The sequence below is a fragment of the Geotrypetes seraphini genome, chromosome 4 (assembly GCF_902459505.1).
Source record: "Geotrypetes seraphini chromosome 4, aGeoSer1.1, whole genome shotgun sequence".
Classification (NCBI taxonomy): domain Eukaryota; kingdom Metazoa; phylum Chordata; class Amphibia; order Gymnophiona; family Dermophiidae; genus Geotrypetes; species Geotrypetes seraphini.
The window spans coordinates 9,965,515-9,985,866 of record NC_047087.1 but is presented as its reverse complement, the minus strand read 5'-3'; the positions used below and the strand labels follow the sequence as shown (position 1 = coordinate 9,985,866).

Below are 20,352 nucleotides of genomic sequence, written 5' to 3'. Positions count from 1 at the left end.
ACAAGGAGCTATACTGAAGATACAGAAGGAGTGCCAGCCAATAGGACCATCTGTTAATCAGTTTCTCTATCTCTGCCTGCTGGTAGATGTGTGCTATCCCATTGGCCTCTGGATTTATCTGCTGCATCTAAAGGAAAGAAAATTAACAGGTAAGAATATATTTTTTCCATGTTTCACACCCCTGTCCTTACAGTGAACCTCCGGTGTAAATCACAAGTGTTTTGCTTTAAAGATTTGCCACTAGTGAACAGTTGAAATTTCTCTCTATGAGTTGCTTACTGCATTGTCAAAATTTATCCATATAATTTGAGGAGAAGTTGGCAGGGGGGGGTGGATTCTAGGGGATAGGCCAAACTACTCCAGTAGTTGGAAGTAAGACCAGGGCCAGACAAACAACTACCTCAAAAATGGCAAGGCCATATCCAGATCAGCTATGCATATGTTATATCATATCTTCTTTAGTGTCCATCCAGACCGGCATAGAAATGGTTGGGACGGGGTCTGTGCCGGTCTGGAGGGACTAAAAGAAAGAAAATTAACAGCAAATTAATCCATCTACTAGCAGGTTGAGAGATAGTGAACTGAAGTGTGCCACATATAGGATGGTGAACTCTCACAATCTCCTAGTCTTATCTTCAGCTATTACTCTTGTTCTGGGTTCTCCTGGTTCAGTTGAGCTTGGTGGCGTTTAGGCTGCTGGGAATACACCTGGAGGTGCTAGGACCCTCCCCCACCCCTCCCCTCCTGCCACTTTCTTCCTCGCCTCTCCTTTCTCACAAAAACGAGGGGTGGAAGCAAGGGTACAGTTGCTGCAGAGGCTTCTGGAGGAGGGGGGTTCCTGCTGCACTTCTATTTGCATTGCCTGAGCAGCCTGGACAGAGAAACTGACACCACATTGAGTTCATTTGAAAATGTATCTGAATTGCTGGCCTTGCCTTGTTGTGATTCTTTTCTTCAGTTCTTGGAGGCAGGTGTTGCCATTTGAATTGTTCCTTCTTTTCTACCTAAGGTGGTTTTGTCCGTCCATCTGAACCAACCCTTGTTTCGTCCTTTGTTCACAAGGGAAGAGTTTTGATGCTTTGCATTGGCTTGATGTTCTTCAGGTGCTTATTCAATACCTGCAAGCTATTACTGAATTTTGCCACTTTGACCACTTGTTTGGGTTCTGGGTAGATTGGAATCAGGCATCATGGCTTCTAAGCTGGCCAGTGCTCTGTGGATTAGGGAATCCATTTATTCTGCATTATATTCTTTCAGGCAAGCAGCCTCCAGCTTCTCTCAGGGTTCATGCAACCAGAGCTCTTGCAATGTCCTAGGCATAGTCTAAGGCAGGGGTGCCCAACACGTCGATCGCGATCGACCAGTAGCTCAGGAAGGCAACGCGAGTCGATCGCGGAGCCCATCCTGGGCTCCGTGATAGACTCGTGTTGCCGTCCTGATCTACTGGGCCGATCAGCCTTCCTCTCCAGTGTTCTCTCTAGGGCCTTTTAGCTGGGCGGTCCGCCCAGCTGTCATCTGCCGCTGCCGCCGCTGCTGAACATTAAAAAAAAAAACGGCTTGGAGATTTCAGCCCGTAGCGAACTTATGCTCCGTGGCTCTAACGTGTGCGTGCCGGCTTCCCTTCTCTTCCCTCCGAAACCGGAAGTTATGTCCGGGGTGGGGGGAGAAGGGAAGCCGGAACGCATATGTTGAGAGCCCTGAAGCAAGCGTTCGCTATGGGCTAAGGCGGGAGACAGGTTAGTGAAGCATTTGCTCTTCTTGCTGCCGGGTCCTGCCTACTTTCTGTTTCTGCGAAGGCAGGACCCGGCAGCATTTCCCCCAATAGGTCGATCGCGATCTTGGGCCAATCAGCCTTCCTCTCCCTGACGGCAGAATTGACGTCGGGGAAGCAGGGAGAGCTTGGGGCGGCGAGCTTTCGGGCCTGTTATTGGTGGCGGTTTGGGGCCTGTTATTGGTGGCAGTTTGGGTCCTGGTCCCCGATGGCAGTGGTTTGGGGGAGGGCAGGGAGAAAGAAAGAAAAAGGGCAGGCAGGGAGACAGAAGGAAAGAAGAGAAACAGAAAAAAAAGAAAGGGAGGCAGAGAGAAAGAAAGGGCAGGGAGAGAGAAAGGAAAAGTTGGGGGAGGGAACGAGGTCTGGAGGAGAGGAAGCATACAGGCTAATAGAAGGGAAGAAAGATTGGATGCACAGTCAGAAGAAGAAAGTGCAACCAGAGACTCATGAAATCACCAGACAAGGTAGGAAAAATGATTTTATTTTAAATTTAGTGTTCAAAATGTGTCTGAATTTATATCTGCTGTCTATATTTTACACTAAGGTCCCCTTTTACTAAACCGCAATAGAGTTTTTTAGCGCAGGGAGCCTATGAGCATCGAGAGCAGCGCTGGTTATTCAGTGCAGCTCCCTGCGCTAAAAACTGCTATCGTGGTTTAGTAAAAAGGGAGGGGGGTATATTTGTCTATTTTTGTATGGTTGTTACTGAGGTGATAGTGCATAGAGTCATCTGCTTTGACCTCTTTGAAAAACCCTGGATAATTAACATTTTCTATGCGTACAGTGTGCGTTGTGTTTTTTTTTTAATTTTATTGTTGGTAGATCATTTTGACTTTGGTCATTTTAAAAGTAGCTCGCAAGCCCAAAAAGTGTGGGCACCCCTGGTCTAAGGCATACTTTGTTGAGATCTACAGAGCGGCAACATGGTCTTCTTTGCATAACTTTTCTAGGCATTATTGCCTGGATATTGCTATGTGTCCAGACACATCCATTGGGACATCTGTGCTCTCTGCAGGTTCTCAGTTTCCTGCCCTATTTGAGGATTACTTTGCTACATCCTACAAGTCTCTAGATTCATCTGCTGCTGATGACAAGGAAAGATTGTTTTACCTGTTAATTTTCTTTCCTTTAGTCACAGCAGATGAGGCCAGAGTCCCACCATGGTCTGTTTTCCCTCTTTGGGAGGTTCTTGTGGCAGTTTTCTAGGTTCTTAAGGTTTCAGATAGTTATCCTGTTGGTGTGTATTTCTGTGAGGAAGGAGAAGTGATGATCTAGTTCAGGGGTAGGGAAATCCGGTCCTCAAGAGGCGTATTCCAGTCGGGTTTTCAGGATTTCCCCAATGAATATGCATGAGATCTATTTGCATGCACTGCTTCCAATGCATATTCATTGGGGAAATCATGAAAACCCGACTGGAATACGGCTCTCGAGGACGGAGTTCCCTACCCCTGATCTAGTTGTTGCTCTGCTTTGTTACAAGGCATACTGGTTAACCAAGGCATTGTCCTATATGTGGCATACCAGTTAAGTGTTCTTTATCTCCACCTTCTGGTAGATAGACATAACCTACAGGTCTCTGGATTCATTCACTGTGACTAAAGGAAAGAAAATTATCAGGTGAGAGAGAATTTTTTTTTCCATATACTCTGAGTTTATCTTGTTGAGTAGACTGAATGGCCTGTGCAGGTCTTTATCTGCCACAATTTTGTCCAGTAATGTACATACTGACATAGTAGATGATCATCTACTATGTCAGTATGTACATTACTGGCCAAAATTGTGGAAACACCTAGCATTTTAGGCATTATGCTTTAAAAAAAACACGTGGCTGTGACATCATAATTGTATTTAATGCATAAATGTTCAACTAATAACAGAAACTCTGTAATTACATAACAAGACCAGCATAATAGTTGACACATTTCACAAAAATAATGCTGGTTATAAGCTACCCAAGTTAATAATGATCATTTGTCCTGTTATCCGATGACTTCATCAGTCTCACTTGTAGCGTGTTTGATATCCCTTAGCCTTGATTACTGCCTCACATCTTCTTGGCATGCTGTCCACAAGCCTTTGGAGATCAATAAGTGTTATAAGCTCATGTTTGTTGGACAGTCACGTTGCCACTACTGCTCTCTTTAATCTAGCCCAGAGGGGGGGGCGTGGCTTGGCGTGCGTGATATATGGAAGTGTGATTGCGGAGCTCCGTTAGCCAGGCAGCGGTTTTATTAAATATATTATATCTTTTTGCCATAAAATTAAATTTTTGTCGCTCGGGTGCTGTGCGAAGATGGCCAGCACACGCCAGGGGAAAATTGAGGCACAATACTCCAAGTGGGGCCTTACCAATGACCTGTACAGGGGCATCAACACCTTCTTCCTTCTACTGACTACGCCTCTCTTTATACAGCCCAGCATCCTTCTGGCAGCAGCCACTGCCTTGTCACACTGTTTTTTCGCCTTTAGATCTTCTGACACTATCACCCCAAGGTCCCTCTCCCCGTCCATGCATATCAGCTTCTCTCCTCCCAGCAGTTCCTTCCTATTATTAATCCCCAAATGCATTACTCTGCATTTCTTTGCATTGAATTTTAGTTGCCAGGCATTAGACCATTCCTCTAACTTTTTCAGATCCTTTTTCATATTTGCCACTCCCTCTTCGGTGTCTACTCTGTTACAAATCTTGGTATCATCTGCAAAAAGGCACACTTTTCCTTCTAACCCTTCAGCAATGTCACTCACATACATATTGAACAGGATTGGCCCCAGCACCGAACCCTGAGGGACTCCACTAGTCACCTTTCCTTCCTTCGAGCGACTTCCATTAACCACCACCCTCTGGCGTCTGTCCGACAGCCAGTTTCTGACCCAGTTCACCACTTTGGGTCCTAACTTCAGCCCTTCAAGTTTGTTCAACAGCCTCCTATGAGGAACTGTATCAAAGGCTTTGCTGAAATCCAAGTAAATTACATCTAGCATATGTCCTCGATCCAGCTCTCTGGTCACCCAATCAAAAAATTCAATCAGGTTCGTTTGGCACGATTTACCTTTTGTAAAGCCATGTTGCCTCGGATCCTGTAACCCATTAGATTCAAGGAAGTACACTATCCTTTCTTTCAGCAAAGCTTCCATTATTTTTCCAACAACTGAAGTGAGGCTCACCGGCCTGTAGTTTCCTGCTTCATCCCTGTGACCACTTTTATGAATAGGGACCACATCCGCTCTCCTCCAATCCCCAGGAATCACTCCCATCTCCAGAGATTTTTTGAAGAAGTCTTTAATAGGACTCGCCAGAACCTCTCTGATCTCCCTTAGTATCCTGGGATGGATCCTGTCTGGTCCCATCGCTTTGTCCACCTTCAGTTTTTCAAGTTGCTCATAAACACCCTCCTCCGTGAACGGCGCAGAATCTACTCCATTTTCTCGTGTAACTTTGCCAGACAATCTCGGTCCTTCTCCAGGATTTTCTTCTGTGAACACAGAACAGAAGTATTTGTTTAGCACATTTGCTTTCTCCTCATCACTCTCCACATATTTGTTCCCAGCATCTTTTAGCCTAGCAATTCCACTTTTATCTTCCTCCTTTCACTAATATATCTGAAAAAATTTTTAGCTCCCTTTTTTACATTTTTAGCCATTTGTTCTTCCGCCTGTGCTTTCGCCAAACGTATCTCTCTCTTGGCTTCTTTCAGTTTCACCCTGTAGTCCTTTCTGCACTCCTCTTCCTGGGTTTATTCTTTAAGTTTAAACCCTAAGTATTCAGCAGTTCAACTTCTGCTGAGAAATGGACTGAAAATCCACATAAAAATATAGTGATTTAACAGCCAAAAATGGCTCCTGGCAGGTTAATTCACCTGGTCGGGGCTAACTGCTAATTTTCAGTGCCGGTTAACTGGCTAGTGCTGGTGAAAATAACTGGTTGGAGCCAAACTGAAAACTGGATGTTTGGGGGCAATCCAGGGAGGAGTCAGCACTTAGCTGGCCAGGGTAGCCACTTAAATAGAAACATAGAAACATAGAAGATGACGGTAGAAAAGGGCTACAGCCCATCAAGTCTGCCCACTCTGCTTACCCACCCCCTGTCTATGCCCTAATGACCCAATTTCCTTATCTTGACCCTCGTAGGGATCCCACATGGGTATCCCATTTATTCTTAAAGTCTGGCACGCTGTCTGCCTCGATCACCTGCACTGGAAGCTTGTTCCAATGATCAACCACTCTCTCTGTGAAGAAATACTTTCTGGTGTCGCCATGAAATTTTCCGCCCCTGAGTTTGAGCGGGTGCCCTCTTGTGGCCGAGGGTCCCCTGAGAAAGAAAATATCATCTTCCACTTCGACACGTCCCGTGAGGTACTTAAATGTTTCGATCATGTCTCCCCTCTTCCTACGTTCCTCAAGAGTGTAGAGCTGCAATTTGTTCAGTCTCTCTTCGTACGAGAGACCCTTGAGCCCCGAGATCATCCTGGTGGCCGTCCGTTGAACTGATTCAATTCTGCGCACATCTTTACTGTAATGTGGCCTCCAGAATTGCACACAGTACTCCAGATGAGGTCTCACCATGGCCCTGTACAACGGCATTATGACTTCAGGCTTTCGGCTGACGAAACTTCTATTGATACAACCCAATATCTGCCTTGCCTTAGATGAAGCCTTCTCCACTTGATTGGCAGTTTTCATGTCTGCACTGATGATTATTCCTAAATCTCGTTCTGCTGAAGTCCTAGTTAAAGTTTCTCCGTTCAAGAAGTACGTCCTGCATGGATTTCCGCTTCCGAGGTGCATGACCTTACATTTCTTAGCATTGAAGCCTAGTTGCCAGGTTGAGGACCAACTTTCCAATGTAAGCAGGTCCTGCGCCATATAATTCTGTAAACTGCATTCACTTACTATATTACATAGTTTGGCGTCATCGGCGAATAGTGTTATTTTACCTTGAAGCCCTTGAGTCAGATCCCCTATGAATATGTTGAAAAGGAGTGGACCCAGGACCGAGCCCTGCGGCACTCCACTGGTCACCTCCGATGTTTTAGAGAGGGTACCATTAACCACCACCCTCTGAAGTCTGCCACTCAGCCAATCATTGACCCATGCAGTTAGTGTCTCTCCTAACCCCATCGATTCCATCTTGCTTAGCAGCCTGCGGTGTGGGACACTGTCAAAAGCTTTCCTGAAGTCCAGGTACACGACGTCCAAAGACTCTCCCAAGTCCAACTTTCTTGTTACCCAGTCAAAGAAGCTGATGAGATTGGATTGGCAGGACCTACCCTTGGTGAATCCATGCTGACTGGGATCCCGAAGATTCCCTTCATTCAAGATCGTGTCCAATTTGCTTTTAATTAGTGTTTCCATGAGTTTGCACACTATTGATGTGAGACTCACCGGTCTATAATTCGCAGCCTCTGCCCTGCAACCCTTTTTATGCAGAGGAACGACATTAGCTAATTTCCAGTCCAGGGGAACTTTCCCCTTACTTAGGGAGAGATTGAATAGCTCAGCCAACGGTTTCGCCAGGACATCGCTCAATTCTCTGAGCATTCTTGGGTGCAAATTGTCTGGTCCCATGGCTTTGTTCACCTTGAGTCTTGCCAGTTCACTGTAAACTTCACCTGGTGTGAACTCAAAATTCTGAAACGGGTCTTCTGTGCTTTGTGTTGCCTTCAACTGGGGACCGTGTCCCGGTGCCTCACAGGTGAAGACTGAGCAGAAGTATTCATTCAGTAGTTCGGCTTTATCGGAATCTGCTTCAACGTAATTTCCGTCCGGTCTTCTAAGGCGTACTATCCCGCCTGTGTTCCTTTTTCTGTCACTAATATACCTGAAGAAGGATTTGTCCCCCTTTTTAATGTTTTTTACCAGAATTTCTTCCACTCGAAGTTTTGCCTCCCTAACTGCCATTTTGACCGCTGTAGACCTGGTCCTATATTCTACTTTTGCCTCTCTTTTCTCCGTGCGCTTGTAGGAGAGAAATGCTTTTTTCTTCTCCTTAATGAGGTGCGAGATCTCCGCGGTGAACCATTGGGGTTTATTGTTTCTTTGTCGTTTATTTACTGATTTTATGAAGCGGCTAGTTGCTTCATGTATGGTTGATTTCAGTGTTAACCACTTAGCTTCTACATCATCGGTCTCCGCTTGGTCCTGCAGCGTCTGATGGACGAAATCTCCCATGCGTGCGAAGTCTGTGCCCCGGAAATTGAGTACCTTTGTTTTCGTGTTTGATCTAGGGAAGCCTTTCCTAAGGTTGAACCATACTATATTGTGATCGCTGGAGGCTAGCGTATCTCCTACTGAGACCTCTGAAACGCTTTCCCCGTTGGTGAGTACCAGGTCGAGGATCGCCTGGGCCCTAGTGGGCTCCGTTACCATTTGTTTGAGATGTGCTCCCCTTATGGAGGTTAAGAGCCTCCTGCTACCGCTGGTTGTCGCTGAAAATGAGTTCCAGTCTGCATCAGGCATATTGAAGTCCCCTAGCAGTACAGCTTCTCCTCGTAGAGTGATATTCTCTATGTCTTCAATTAATTCTGCGTCCATGTCTTCCAGTTGTCTTGGGGGTCTGTAAACCACACCTAGATACAGGCATTTTTCTCTGCCTCTTGCCAGGTTTACCCAGAGGGACTCCCCGGTGTACTTGACATCTGTGATCCTGGTGGTTTTGATGTCCTCTTTAATGTATAGAGCTACCCCCCCTCCTAACCTGCCCTCTCTGTCCTGACGAAGTAGATTGTAGCCTGGTATAGCCATATCCCACCCATGTGAGTCTGTGAACCAAGTTTCAGATATTGCCACCACATCTAGGTCGGCATTCCTTATTTCAGCCTCCAATTCTAGAATTTTGTTACCTAAACTGTGTGCATTGACATACATGGCCCTCCATATCTTGTGTTTGCTAAGTCCCTGTGAGGCGTATCCTACCCGAGTCGGTGTGACTCCCAAAGAACTGTTCGCAATGTGGGTACTTACCTTGGACATGGAAGCGGAGTTTCGACTCATCTCATCAGGATAATTCCTTTCTGCACTAATATGTGAATGGGTACCCTCCCCCGACTTACCTAGTTTAAAGCCTTGTGAAGCAGGCGGGCTAGTCGGTGTCCGAAGACGTTCTTACCCCTACTGGTCAGATGGAGACTGTCTGGTCCCTGAAGTCCTTGTAGCGCTTCCCCATGGTTTAGGAATCCGAAGTTCATATCCCGGCACCATCCCTGTAGCCACTCGTTCGTTCTCAGGATACGTTCATCTCTTGCTCTTCCCTTGCCTCTAACTGGGAGGATCGATGAGAAAACCACCTGCGCTCCTGTCTGCTTCAGCCTCTCACCCAGTGCTCCAAAGTCTCTGGTGATGGTCTCCGGTGTGTTCCTGGCAGTGTCGTTGGTTCCTATGTGGACAAGAAGCATAGGAAAGTGGTCTCGGGGCGTGAGTAGTCTATCCAGACTGGCGGTGACATCTCGTATCCTGGCTCCAGGCAGACAGCAGACCTCCCTAGATTGCATATCCGGTCTGCAAATTGGTCCCTCGGTGCCCCTCAGCATGGAATCCCCGATGACTATTACTCTGCGCTTCTTTGGGGGGAGCCGGTCAGTTGTCCCTGGAGATGGAGCTGGGTGTTGGGCCTGCTTAAAGGTCAGTTCAGTGTTTGTGCTTTAGCCAGCTCTGGAAATCCAGGGTTGGTGTCTGGATGTGGCCCAGCATTGAATTTACAGGCCTAATGCCAGCAACAGTCAGCAAAATGCCAGTCACCACCAACTGAATATTGAGCCCATCTATTTTATGCTGTAGCCTCTCACCGAATACTAGTCTTCATTCTGTCTTCTAAGCCAGTGGTTTCCAATCCTGTCCTGGAGGACCACCAGGCCAATCGGGTTTTCGGGCTAGCCCTAATGAATATGCATGAGAGAGATTTGCATATAATGGAAGTGACAGACATGCAAATCTGCTCCATGCATATTCATTAGGGCTATTCCGAAAACCCGATTGGCCTGGTGGACCTCCAGGACAGGGTTGGGAACCACTGTTCTAAGCTCTTTAGAAGGGTGAAGATCACGTACTTGGACCTGATGAAATCAATCTGTATAATGTGATAGCCATAATTATTTTTTCTCTTCTTTTTCAGGGATTGCTTTAAAGAATATTTTGTTCATAAGTTCCGGGCTATGTTAGGGAAAAAACGCCTTATCTACCCAGGAGAGAAGGTACTCTGCTGCCCCACTTTCCTCTGCTATGAAAAACGCATGTGCCAGGCGCAGTCAGAACTGACACTTGTCCTTTCCTCTTGTCATAGGTTCTTCTAGCGTTATCTGGGGGTCCTGCATCTAGTTCTATGTTCCAGCAAGTTCAAGAGGTTCTGTATTCAGTATTTAAATGGAGTGCTTTTTGTACAGTTGTCAGGCCTTTCATATTACATTGCATACAAAGGTTTCTTATATTCCGCACCATACTTTACAACAGGGGTGCCCAAAATGTTGATTGCGATCTACCGGTCAATTGCAAAGGCAATGCCAGTAAATCGCTGAGCAAGTGTTCTCCCTAGCATCTTTTAGCCGGGCGCTCTGCCCAGCTAATTTAGGTGAGTGCCCGGCTGTCTTGCTCAGATGACATGTCTCCCCCTCGGCGTCCTCTGTTCTTCCGTCTGGGCCTACCACAGTTGAAAGTTAATTACGGCAGCCTGCAGAGCGAACGTAACAGGCTGCAGTCGGCCTCTTTAACACATTCCCTCTGCCGCGGTTCAGCCCCTGATATTGGAGGAGGGGTGGGACCGCGGTAGAGAGAACGTGCTATAGAGGCTGACGGCAGCCTGCTACGTTCGCTCTGCAGGCTGCCGTAATTAACTTTCAACTATGGTAGTTAGGGTAGTTAGGGAAGAACGGAGACGAGGACAGTTGCAATAAAGAGGTCTGAGGTCCTGACAGTCACTCTGTGCGGGAGCGAACTTCCTACGCTCCTGCCCCGTGCAGATCGCCAATAGGAAATGACTGCCCTGAGTTCCCGTAGTCTGACGGGAGCTCAGGGCAGCCATTTCCTATTGGCGATCTACACAGGGCAGGAGCGTAGGAAGATTGCTCCTGCCCTGAAAGCCCGCTAGACCACCAGGTAAGGAGTAATCTATAGTGCTACTAGACATTTTAAGTCCTGTAGGGAGGCGGGAAGGCCCTAAACTATGCTTCTCCCCCCCAAAAAAAAAAAAAAAATCACAGATAATCGAAACTGCGAACAGGGAGGGGGAGGTGTATACTGTAAAATAGCACTTAGCGTGTTTTTTTTAATAGACCTGCACATGCAAGTTTGAGGGGGGTTACACATGTGGGTGTGTCATAGGCGTGTCTCTGAGGTATATGTGTAACTTATAGAATGCTATAAGCTATGTGAACTTCAGGGCAGACATAGGCTCCAACAGTTATGCCAAGCAAAGTTTCAGTAATCAGTCCCAGGTTAAAGATGGTCCAGTAGGAAAAGTAGGGATGGATAAAGGGACTCCACTTGGGTTCTTAAGATTTCATAGCATTACAAAGAGAGCTTCCTGAGAGAGATGATCAGTTCTTACATTTTGGGCTGCAGCATTGTAATACCAAATTCCTGAAGAAGGCCCTAAGTGCAGAAACACTGCCGTGTACTGTAGAGTCTATTTTCTTGTTATACATGTGCAGGAATAAACATTGCTCTGAAACCTTACAATCGCGAGTGGAGGCATCTGTCCATCCCTATTTTTACTATTGGCCTAATTTTCAGTGTCATTGCCAACTTAAACTTGTATTCTGTAATGGAATCTTGACGTCCAGATGCTGATGGGAAACATTTTACAAAATCTCCCTATGCTTTTTCTATATTCTGTTGTATGAATGGCCCATGTATTTGAAACAGCAATAAATAAAAAGCCAGTAACATGAGGCACATCAGCTTACCACAGACTGTAGGAGAACCAGCCAGTAACCTGCGCTGCAGAGATCATCAGCCTGTTTAGAATCGAACGATAGTTAAAACATTTCATACTGGTTAAATGTTTTTCTGTTTTCTTTCTCAGGGTTTGAGTCGGGACGCTCCTAAGAAGCTGCGCTTTGTGCCAGGCCTTGTTCATATTGATGGTAAGGCTGCAAAATGAATTGCAAGTGATGTCTTGATGTTGAACGTATCACGTGCTGGTCGGTGTTGCCGCCTCCTCACTGCTTCTGTTGCGTTGATCTCCATAAAATATTTCACTCAGAACCTTAACTCCACTTATATACTAGAAGAGTTAATTGCTGACCCCAAGGAAAGCATAGGACCTTCTGTGTCTTTGGATTATTCTTAGATGTACAGAGATGGGCATGTACTTTGATTTTTGCCACGTCTGGGTAGGTAGAACTGATGTTTCAGCCATCGTGATGTGACTTGAGTATGCTGCATACCCTGAAGAAAGCCACAGCATGATGGCTGAAATGTCGGTTCCACCTACCTAGATGTGGCAAGACCCAGAAAACAGCAACAATCATGATGCCAACTGCAGAAGCCTAAGAGAAGGTTCATAGTTTGTTCTTAGCCATCTGTCTAATACTGTACAATTGAGCTTCTGTTTAGCGCAGTAGTAAGATAGTGCTGTTGGCCTACTGTGACCTAGCTGACTTGTTTTTTCATTTTCTCGTGGGACTCTGATTAGATGTGGTATGGTATGTACCTTTACTTTGTGTGAATTTCTTCTTGTGCAGAAGGAGCTGTCCGTAGACAAAGCCTGAAGGAGAGAGAGAAGATGGTGGCAGAGATGGAGTCAGTACTGAAGATGTCTGGGTTCCCCTATCAGATTATAGCCTTAGAGGAGGTAGGGAGATACAGAGCAGTAATACAGGTACTCGTCGTTTTACGACCGCAATTGGTTCCCACTGACAGGTTGTAAGTTGATCGGGATGTAAGTCGGCCTATGTTAGATTAAGGTAAGAATACTGTATTAGACTGGGTAATGATATTGTAATCATCATCTTTTTTTTTTGTATATAAATTTTTATTTTTTAAATTCTTACATCAAGTGAAATACATGTATTACATTCAATTATAATAGACACTTGAAATTATTAATAAATGTTCTTACATTGTAAATTAAAATATCTCTTTATCAGAATTATATAACAGAATAATATTTCAAAAGTTTTCCCTCCCTACCCCCCCTATATGCTCTATACATGTGTTATGATATCTGATCCGTAGAAAAATTAGTCAATGGTCCCCATATTTTATTGAATTTTTGAATATATCCTTGTTGTAATGCCAATACTTTTTCCATTTTATATATATTACAAATTGAATTCCACCAGAAAGTGTAATTTAATTTAGTGTAATCTTTCCAGTTCTGAGTAATTTGCTGAATGGCGACCCCTGTTAATATTAATAAAAGTTTATTATTGTTAGCTGATATCGGACTCTGTTTTCTCATTGCTGTTCCAAATAATATTGTATCATATGAGAGTCCAACATGATTTTCTAATAAATTATTAATTTGGGGCCAAATTAATTTCCAAAAGGAATTAATACAGGGACAAAAGAAAAGTAAATGATCCAATGTTCCCACTTCTATCTTACAATGCCAGCATCTATTAGATTTACTACTATCTATTTTTTGTAATCTCGTAGGGGTCCATAAAACTCTATGTAATAAAAACAACCATGTTTGACTCATAGATGCTGACTGTAATCATCATCTTAATGTAATACTTTATCAACATTTTCTTACTTTCTAAGTCAAACACAGCATAGCCTTTGTGGTGAACATTCGTTGTGGCTGTGAAGTTCTATGCGGTTTACAAGGATTAAAAATGCTATAAATTGAGTAGAACTAACAAAGTTGGAAATTAGTGACTAACAGTTCTAGAGATCAGTTGTTGTGGGAGAGATTGTGCAGATCAGCTACCTAAGTTCTTCAGGAACAGATATGTTTTGAGGTGTCTCCTAAATTCCACATAGTTATTAGCATGCATAAGTAATTGTTCCAGCTCTTTATCCCATAATGCTGCCTGATATGAGAAAAGATGTTGATGATGTCTTTTAAATTTACATCCTCTAACCAGTGGAGAAACAAACTTCAAGTGTGAGCTTCTCTTATGTCTATTGGTTGAGAAGGAGAAAAGGTCAATTATATATTTAGGGGCAAAAACATCCAAACTTAAACTTCACACAGATTGCATGTGACAGCCTCCACTCAGGGCCTTTTCAGGACATCTGCAAAGCTGCAACCTAATCCTTAGTGCGTACTTTCACTAGGCATTGCTATTTAGACGAGAGCACAGCACAGGACATTCAATTTGGACAGTCCACCATAATACTCACCACCACCCATATACATTGTCTGTATCTCCACTGCTTGTCTCTGGAGAAAGTGAAGTTCCTTACCTATAATGTGGGTTCTCCATAGACAGCAGGGGCACGCAGCCACACATGCCCTCCCTCCCTCCCTGCTCATATACATAAATAAATCTATAGTCTAGCTAGAGACAAAACTGACGTGGCAAGGGGAGGAGCCACGGAAGGCAGCAGTCCCTGCACATGCCCAGTAAGCCAAAAGCTGCCTCTAGCTGGGGGAGAGCCATTGCACACAGGATCAGTCTAAGGACTTCATTAAGTGTGGTTGCATTCCCCCGCGTTACAGGTAATCAGTTTTGCTTTATGTTTTAGTTCCATTTATCACTCTCCTGCAGTCAGTGGGATCTTAGGTTTGTTTAAAGACCCAAGACCTAGCTGTGGGTAGGACCACACTGAACTTTTTATAAACAATTTGTGCCATTATTTGCCTATGGTAGAAGGCATCACTCCCCACAGGACATGTTCATGAGTGGGGAAGGTGAATTATGTGATTGTTAAATGTCCACTCTGACTTCTGTGAAATTTTAACGAGACCTTTTTTATTTATTTATTTTATTGGGGGTGGGGGGGAACAGGTATTTAACTTGCCCAGTTCCGTTGTGCAGTGGGTTTCCAAAGACATCCCTGATATGGCTGACGACTACAAGGCAGCAGTAGATGGGTTTCTGGGCCATCATACTGGTGTGGAGAACGCAGAGAGCGGAAGCAGGACCTGTGTCCAGACCAAGCTAGCCGAGCTCAGCATCGAAGAGCCAGAGCCTGCAGCTTCCACAGGGACATTTTGTCTTCCCTCAGCCCAGAGCACCCAGGCTCTGAAGCAGCTATTTGACTCTGTGCGATCCTTAACAGCTAAAGAGGAGCTGCTTCACACCTTGCGGTGAGTGTGAGACCCAGCTGTTTGAAGACAGCTTGTTTTATTTTCTCTCCTGCAGTGAAAGAGTGATGATTAACTGAAAATGAATTATTTGAGGGGGTGTCTTGACAATAAGGACATAAGAATTGCCATCTCCGGATCAGACTTTTGGTCCATCAAGTCCGGCGATCTGCACACATGGAGGCCCAGCCAGGTGTATACCTTAAAGAACCTTAAAGAAGGATATGGGACACATACTGATTACTCCTATCCCCCAAAATCAAAAAGCCTCAACAGCACTTACATCCAATTACAGACCCATAGCAAGCATTCCCCTTTTCACAAAACTACAGGAAGGATTGGTCAACCTACAACTAACAAACTACCTAGACAAATTTAACACTCTTAGTGAACACCAATCAGGCTTCAGGAAAGGATACAGTACAGAAACTGTCATAGCTTCCATACTAAACCACCTCTATGATCTTTTCAGCAAAGGCAAAAGCATACTGATTCTGCAACTAGACCTTAGCAGTGCGTTCGACCTAGTAGACCACAAAATCATGCCCAGTACACTTTTCTTGTACACTTGTTGAATGATTAAAAAGGAATAAAGGATTAAAAAAAAAAAAAAATCTTGCTACTGTGCCTTGACCCAATAGGAATCGCGGGAAAGGTAATGAAATGGTTCCAAGAATTCCTAACAAACAGATCCTACCGAGTAACCAGCAATGGAAATTACTCCAACTCATGGAAAAACCCATCAGGGGTGCCCCAAGGCTCCCCTCTATCACCCACATTATTCAACATCTACCTCGCATCCTTAGGTCACCTACTAAAAAAATTAAACCTAAAGCACTACATTTACGCAGACGATATAACCATCCTAATCCCCATAACTGACATCACAAATGAAACTATAGATAAACTCTCACATACAATGATAGAAATCGAAAAATGGACCACTAGCTTCAAACTAAAACTGAACACAGAGAAAACAAAAATCTTTTTGGCAAGCCCCAATGACAAAATAACAAAAACATTGCTAAAAATAAATGACCATGAATACCCAATCTCCAAAACCATAAAAATACTGGGTATCACTCTACATACTCACCTAACCAAGGCTGACCACACAAACCTACTGGTGAAAAAATGCTTTTACACGATGTGGAAGCTAAGAACTATCAAAAAAATACTTTGACACAACATCCTTTAGACTACTGGTGCAATTGCTGATCCTATCTACCCTAAATTACTGCAACATCGCCTACCTGGGTATCCCCAAAAAAACAGTACAAAAATTAAGATTAGTGCAAAACACTGCAGTTTGCTTGATCTTCGGACTGAGAAAAAAAGATCACATCAGCCCCTACTACAAAAAATTGCACTGGCTACCAGGGGAGGCGCAAATACTGTTCAAATTTGCATGTATCTATTACAAACAAGTCTGGGGCCTAGCACCTTCCTACCTGCAAACACACTTCACTCTGCACAACCCCACACGTACAACCAGAAACAAAAACATCTTCGCATACCCAAAGATCATAGGCTGCAAATACAAATCCTTCCTAGACAGAACCTTCATGTTCCAAGCAAACAGGCAGCAGTCCTGGCTAGGAAACCACATAAATAAGCCAGACAGACCTACAACACATTCCGAAAATCAATTAAAACCGTTCTATCAAGTGTATTATTAAGATAATTGTATGAAAATTTATGACACTTGTTGTTAAATGAAAAAAATCAATAAAAAACTTAAATTCTTAGAAGATCTTAAAGCAAAAATGCAAGAATTCTTTCAATTTAATACTTCTGATGACATTAATATAGAAATTTTATGGGATGCTTTTAAAGCAACAATGAGAGGAAATATAATTTCATATTCAGCTTTTATTAAAAAACAACTTAAAAAACAATATGAAGATATGGAAAAACAAATAAAAATTTTAGAAAATAAATTAATTACAAAATGGGAAAACAATACATTACAAGAGTTGTTAAAAGTAAAAGTTAAATATAATGAGATTTCTTCTCAAATTGTGAGGAAAGATATTTTCAATAAACAAGTACAATATTATGGCAATTCAAATAAAGCAGGAAAATTATTAGCAAATTTTCTTAAAGCAAAGAAAAGAAAATCTAAGATTATTGCAATTAAAGATATACAAGGTAACACACATACCAACACAAAAGATATTATAACACAATTTCTTGATTTTTACAAGGAATTATACACTTCTAATTCTTATAAAAATAAAGAACAAGACGGATTAACTTTCTTAAATTCTTTTATTGGACCGAATATTCTGGATCATATAAAAGGAAGTTTAGAAGAACCTATATCTTTAAAAGAAATAGAAACAGCATTGAAGTCTCTTAGAGTTGGATCCGCTCCAGGTGGAGATGGTTATACTGTTGAATTTTATAAATCATTCCAAAATATCATATTACCATATCTGTTAAATTTGTTTCAATATCAAATAAAGAATGAAAATATATCTGGTACTATGGCAGAATCGATAATTATAGTCTTACCAAAACCAAACAAAGATCCTACTCTGGTTTCAAATTACAGGCCTATTTCATTATTAAATGTGGATAATAAATTAATGGCTAAAGTATTAGCATTAAGATTGGCAAAAGCTCTTCCTTTCATTATTGATGTACATCAAACAGGATTTATTGCTAAAAGACATTCATCAGACAATACTAGACTTGCATTCCACTCATTAAATTTAGCAAAAAATATAAATGATCCAGTTTTTTTAATTTCTTTAGATGCAGAAAAAGCTTTTGATAGAGTGGAATGGAATTTTATATATCAAGCTTTACATTGGTTTGGTATAGGATCCGGTTTTATTAAAATGATTCAGACATTGTATAGCTCTCCTGGAGCAAGATTATATATTAACAATAATTTATCAACTAAATTCAACTTGCATAGGGGAGTTAGACAAGGATGCCCTTTGTCTCCATTACTTTTTGATGTTGTCCTAGAACCTTTATTAATTGCAATAAAAAAAACTAGGGAAATAAAGGGAATCTCATTTACCAGTTTTGAATTTAAATTATCTGCATATGCAGATGATATATTATTATATTTAAGAGAACCGGAAAATACTATTCCATGTATGCTTAATTTAATAGAAAAATACGGTACATTTTCTGGATATAAAATTAATTGGAATAAATCTGAAATCCTCCCAATTAATGTTCATTGTACCAAAGGATTATTTGATCCATATTCATTTATTTGGAAAGAGGATGGAATAAAATACTTAGGAATTATGATCAAAAATACAATTGAAGACACAGTCAAAGAGAATGAAAAACTTTTATTGAAAAAAATAACAGAAATGTGTGAGCAATGGAATCCATTACATCTTTCTTGGTGGGGAAGAATTCAAACAATTAAAATGATGATATTGCCTGTGGTTTGTTACCAAATGAGTATGATTCCAATATTTTTTCAGGGGTCATTTTATAAAAAACTTAACAATATTCTTACAAAATTTGTTTGGTGTGGGAAAAGACCAAGAATTGCTTTAGTATCATTACAAAGACCAATTATGGAAGGGGGGGTAAATTTTCCAAATTTTTATAGGTATCATCAAGCCTATATTTTAAGACAGGGTATGTATTGGATCCTCCCAGATCTCTTAGAAAATGTACCAGATTGGCTGTATTTAGAATGGCGGCTCCTGTTCCCTTTAAATCCAGAACACTTAATTTCTATATCAATGCCTATAAGATACAAAGAACACAGAATCTTATTAGATACTTGGAAAACATTAAGATACATAAATAATCTGACACCAGAACCAATTGCTAAATCCCTAAATCAATCAATATGGGTAAACTCCAGGATCAGAATTGGCGGATTTAAAATCGTCTGGAAACAATGGATAACTGCAGGAATAAGAACATTAAATGACGTCATATCAGAAGGTTCCTTGCTTAGTTTTTCACAATTGCAAAATAAATTTAGACTAAATAAAACACAATTTTTTAAATGGATGCAATTGAAGCAAGCCATTCAGGTAGGGTTCCCTGAATGGAAAATTCTCAATACTCAATATAGTTTGCAAGTTTTATGTTTCCAGACGGATTTCTTGGGTCACCAAGCCGCAAAATGGTATAAATTAATAAATGGATTTCTAAATAAAAAAAAGAAAACTGGACTTAGGGATATTTGGAGCATTGAGATTGGACAGACAATTTCTGCATCTCAATGGCCAAAATTCTGGTCCTGGAGATTAAGATTAACAAAGTCAGCATCTATGAGTCAAACATGGTTATTTTTATTACATAGAGTGTTATGGACCCCGACGCGCTTGCAAAAAATAGATAATACTAGATCTAATAGATGTTGGCATTGTAAAATAGAAGTAGGGACATTGGATCATTTAATTTTTTTTTGTCCCTGTATAAAAGCTTTTTGGAATTTAATTTGGCCCCAAATAAATATATTACTAGAAAATCACGTAGGACTCTCATATGATACCATATTATTCGGTACTGCAATGAGAACACAGAGTCCAATATCAGCAAATAATAATAAATTACTTTTAATATTGACAGGAGTTGCCATGCAGCAAATCACACAAAATTGGAAGGATTATACCAAACTAAATTATACATTCTGGTGGAACTCGGTATGTCACATTTACAAAATGGAGAAAATTTTGGCTTTACAACAAGGAAATATTAAAAATTTTAAGAAAATATGGGATCCATTGACTAATTATTCTAGAGATCAGATATCTTAACACATTGATAATAGTAATATAGGGTTAGGGTGGGAAATATAGATATTAATATGAAAGAAAAATGGAAAAACAATTAATAGGGGAAGGGATGAATATCTATGATATGAATTTGTACATACATATATATTTTATTATACATTTTATAATATGTGATTCATGTATTGAAAGAATGAAAATTCTATAAATAAAAAGTTAAAAAAAAAAAAAAAAAAAAAACTTAAACATGTAAAAAAAAAAAAAAACCGTTCTATTTGACAAATTCCTTTCCTAATCAGAACCTGCCTAATCAGATGACCTCTCTCAGGTATTCTTTCCCCTTATAACCCCAATGTATTATGTAACTTCTTTTTCTCATGTATTCCTTCCCTATGCTTCCCTAATCATCATGTAACTTCCTTCTTCTTGCATTGTGTAATTCGCTGATTGTCCAGCCTTCTTTCTATGTGAACCGCCTAGAAGTCAGTTTGACTATGGCGGTATAGAAAAATAAAGTTATTATTATTATAATTTTAGTCACCCATATCCCTCTATGCCTCTCGTAAGGAGATGTGCATCTAGATTGCTTTTAAATCCTAGAACGGTGGATTCCGCAATAACCTCCTCTGGGAGAGCATTCCAGGTGTCCACCACTCGTTGCGTGA

The 20,352-nt window shown here is 41.8% G+C and overlaps 1 protein-coding gene across 3 annotated transcripts in view; it reads left to right on the top strand.

The window, feature by feature from the left end:
• Positions 1 to 20,352, top strand: part of CTU2 (cytosolic thiouridylase subunit 2) — a 60,300-nt gene that overhangs the window by 20,562 nt on the left and 19,386 nt on the right. For 2 of the 3 annotated variants that reach the window (XM_033943018.1, XM_033943019.1), the window contains exons 3-7: positions 9,879 to 9,957; positions 10,047 to 10,106; positions 11,784 to 11,844; positions 12,445 to 12,581; positions 14,662 to 14,963. In XM_033943018.1, the coding sequence (XP_033798909.1) occupies positions 9,879 to 9,957; positions 10,047 to 10,106; positions 11,784 to 11,844; positions 12,445 to 12,581; positions 14,662 to 14,963 (639 nt within the window). The remainder of the gene's footprint in view (positions 1 to 9,878; positions 9,958 to 10,046; positions 10,107 to 11,783; positions 11,845 to 12,444; positions 12,582 to 14,661; positions 14,964 to 20,352) is intronic. The other variant, XM_033943020.1, reaches the window with a different exon arrangement.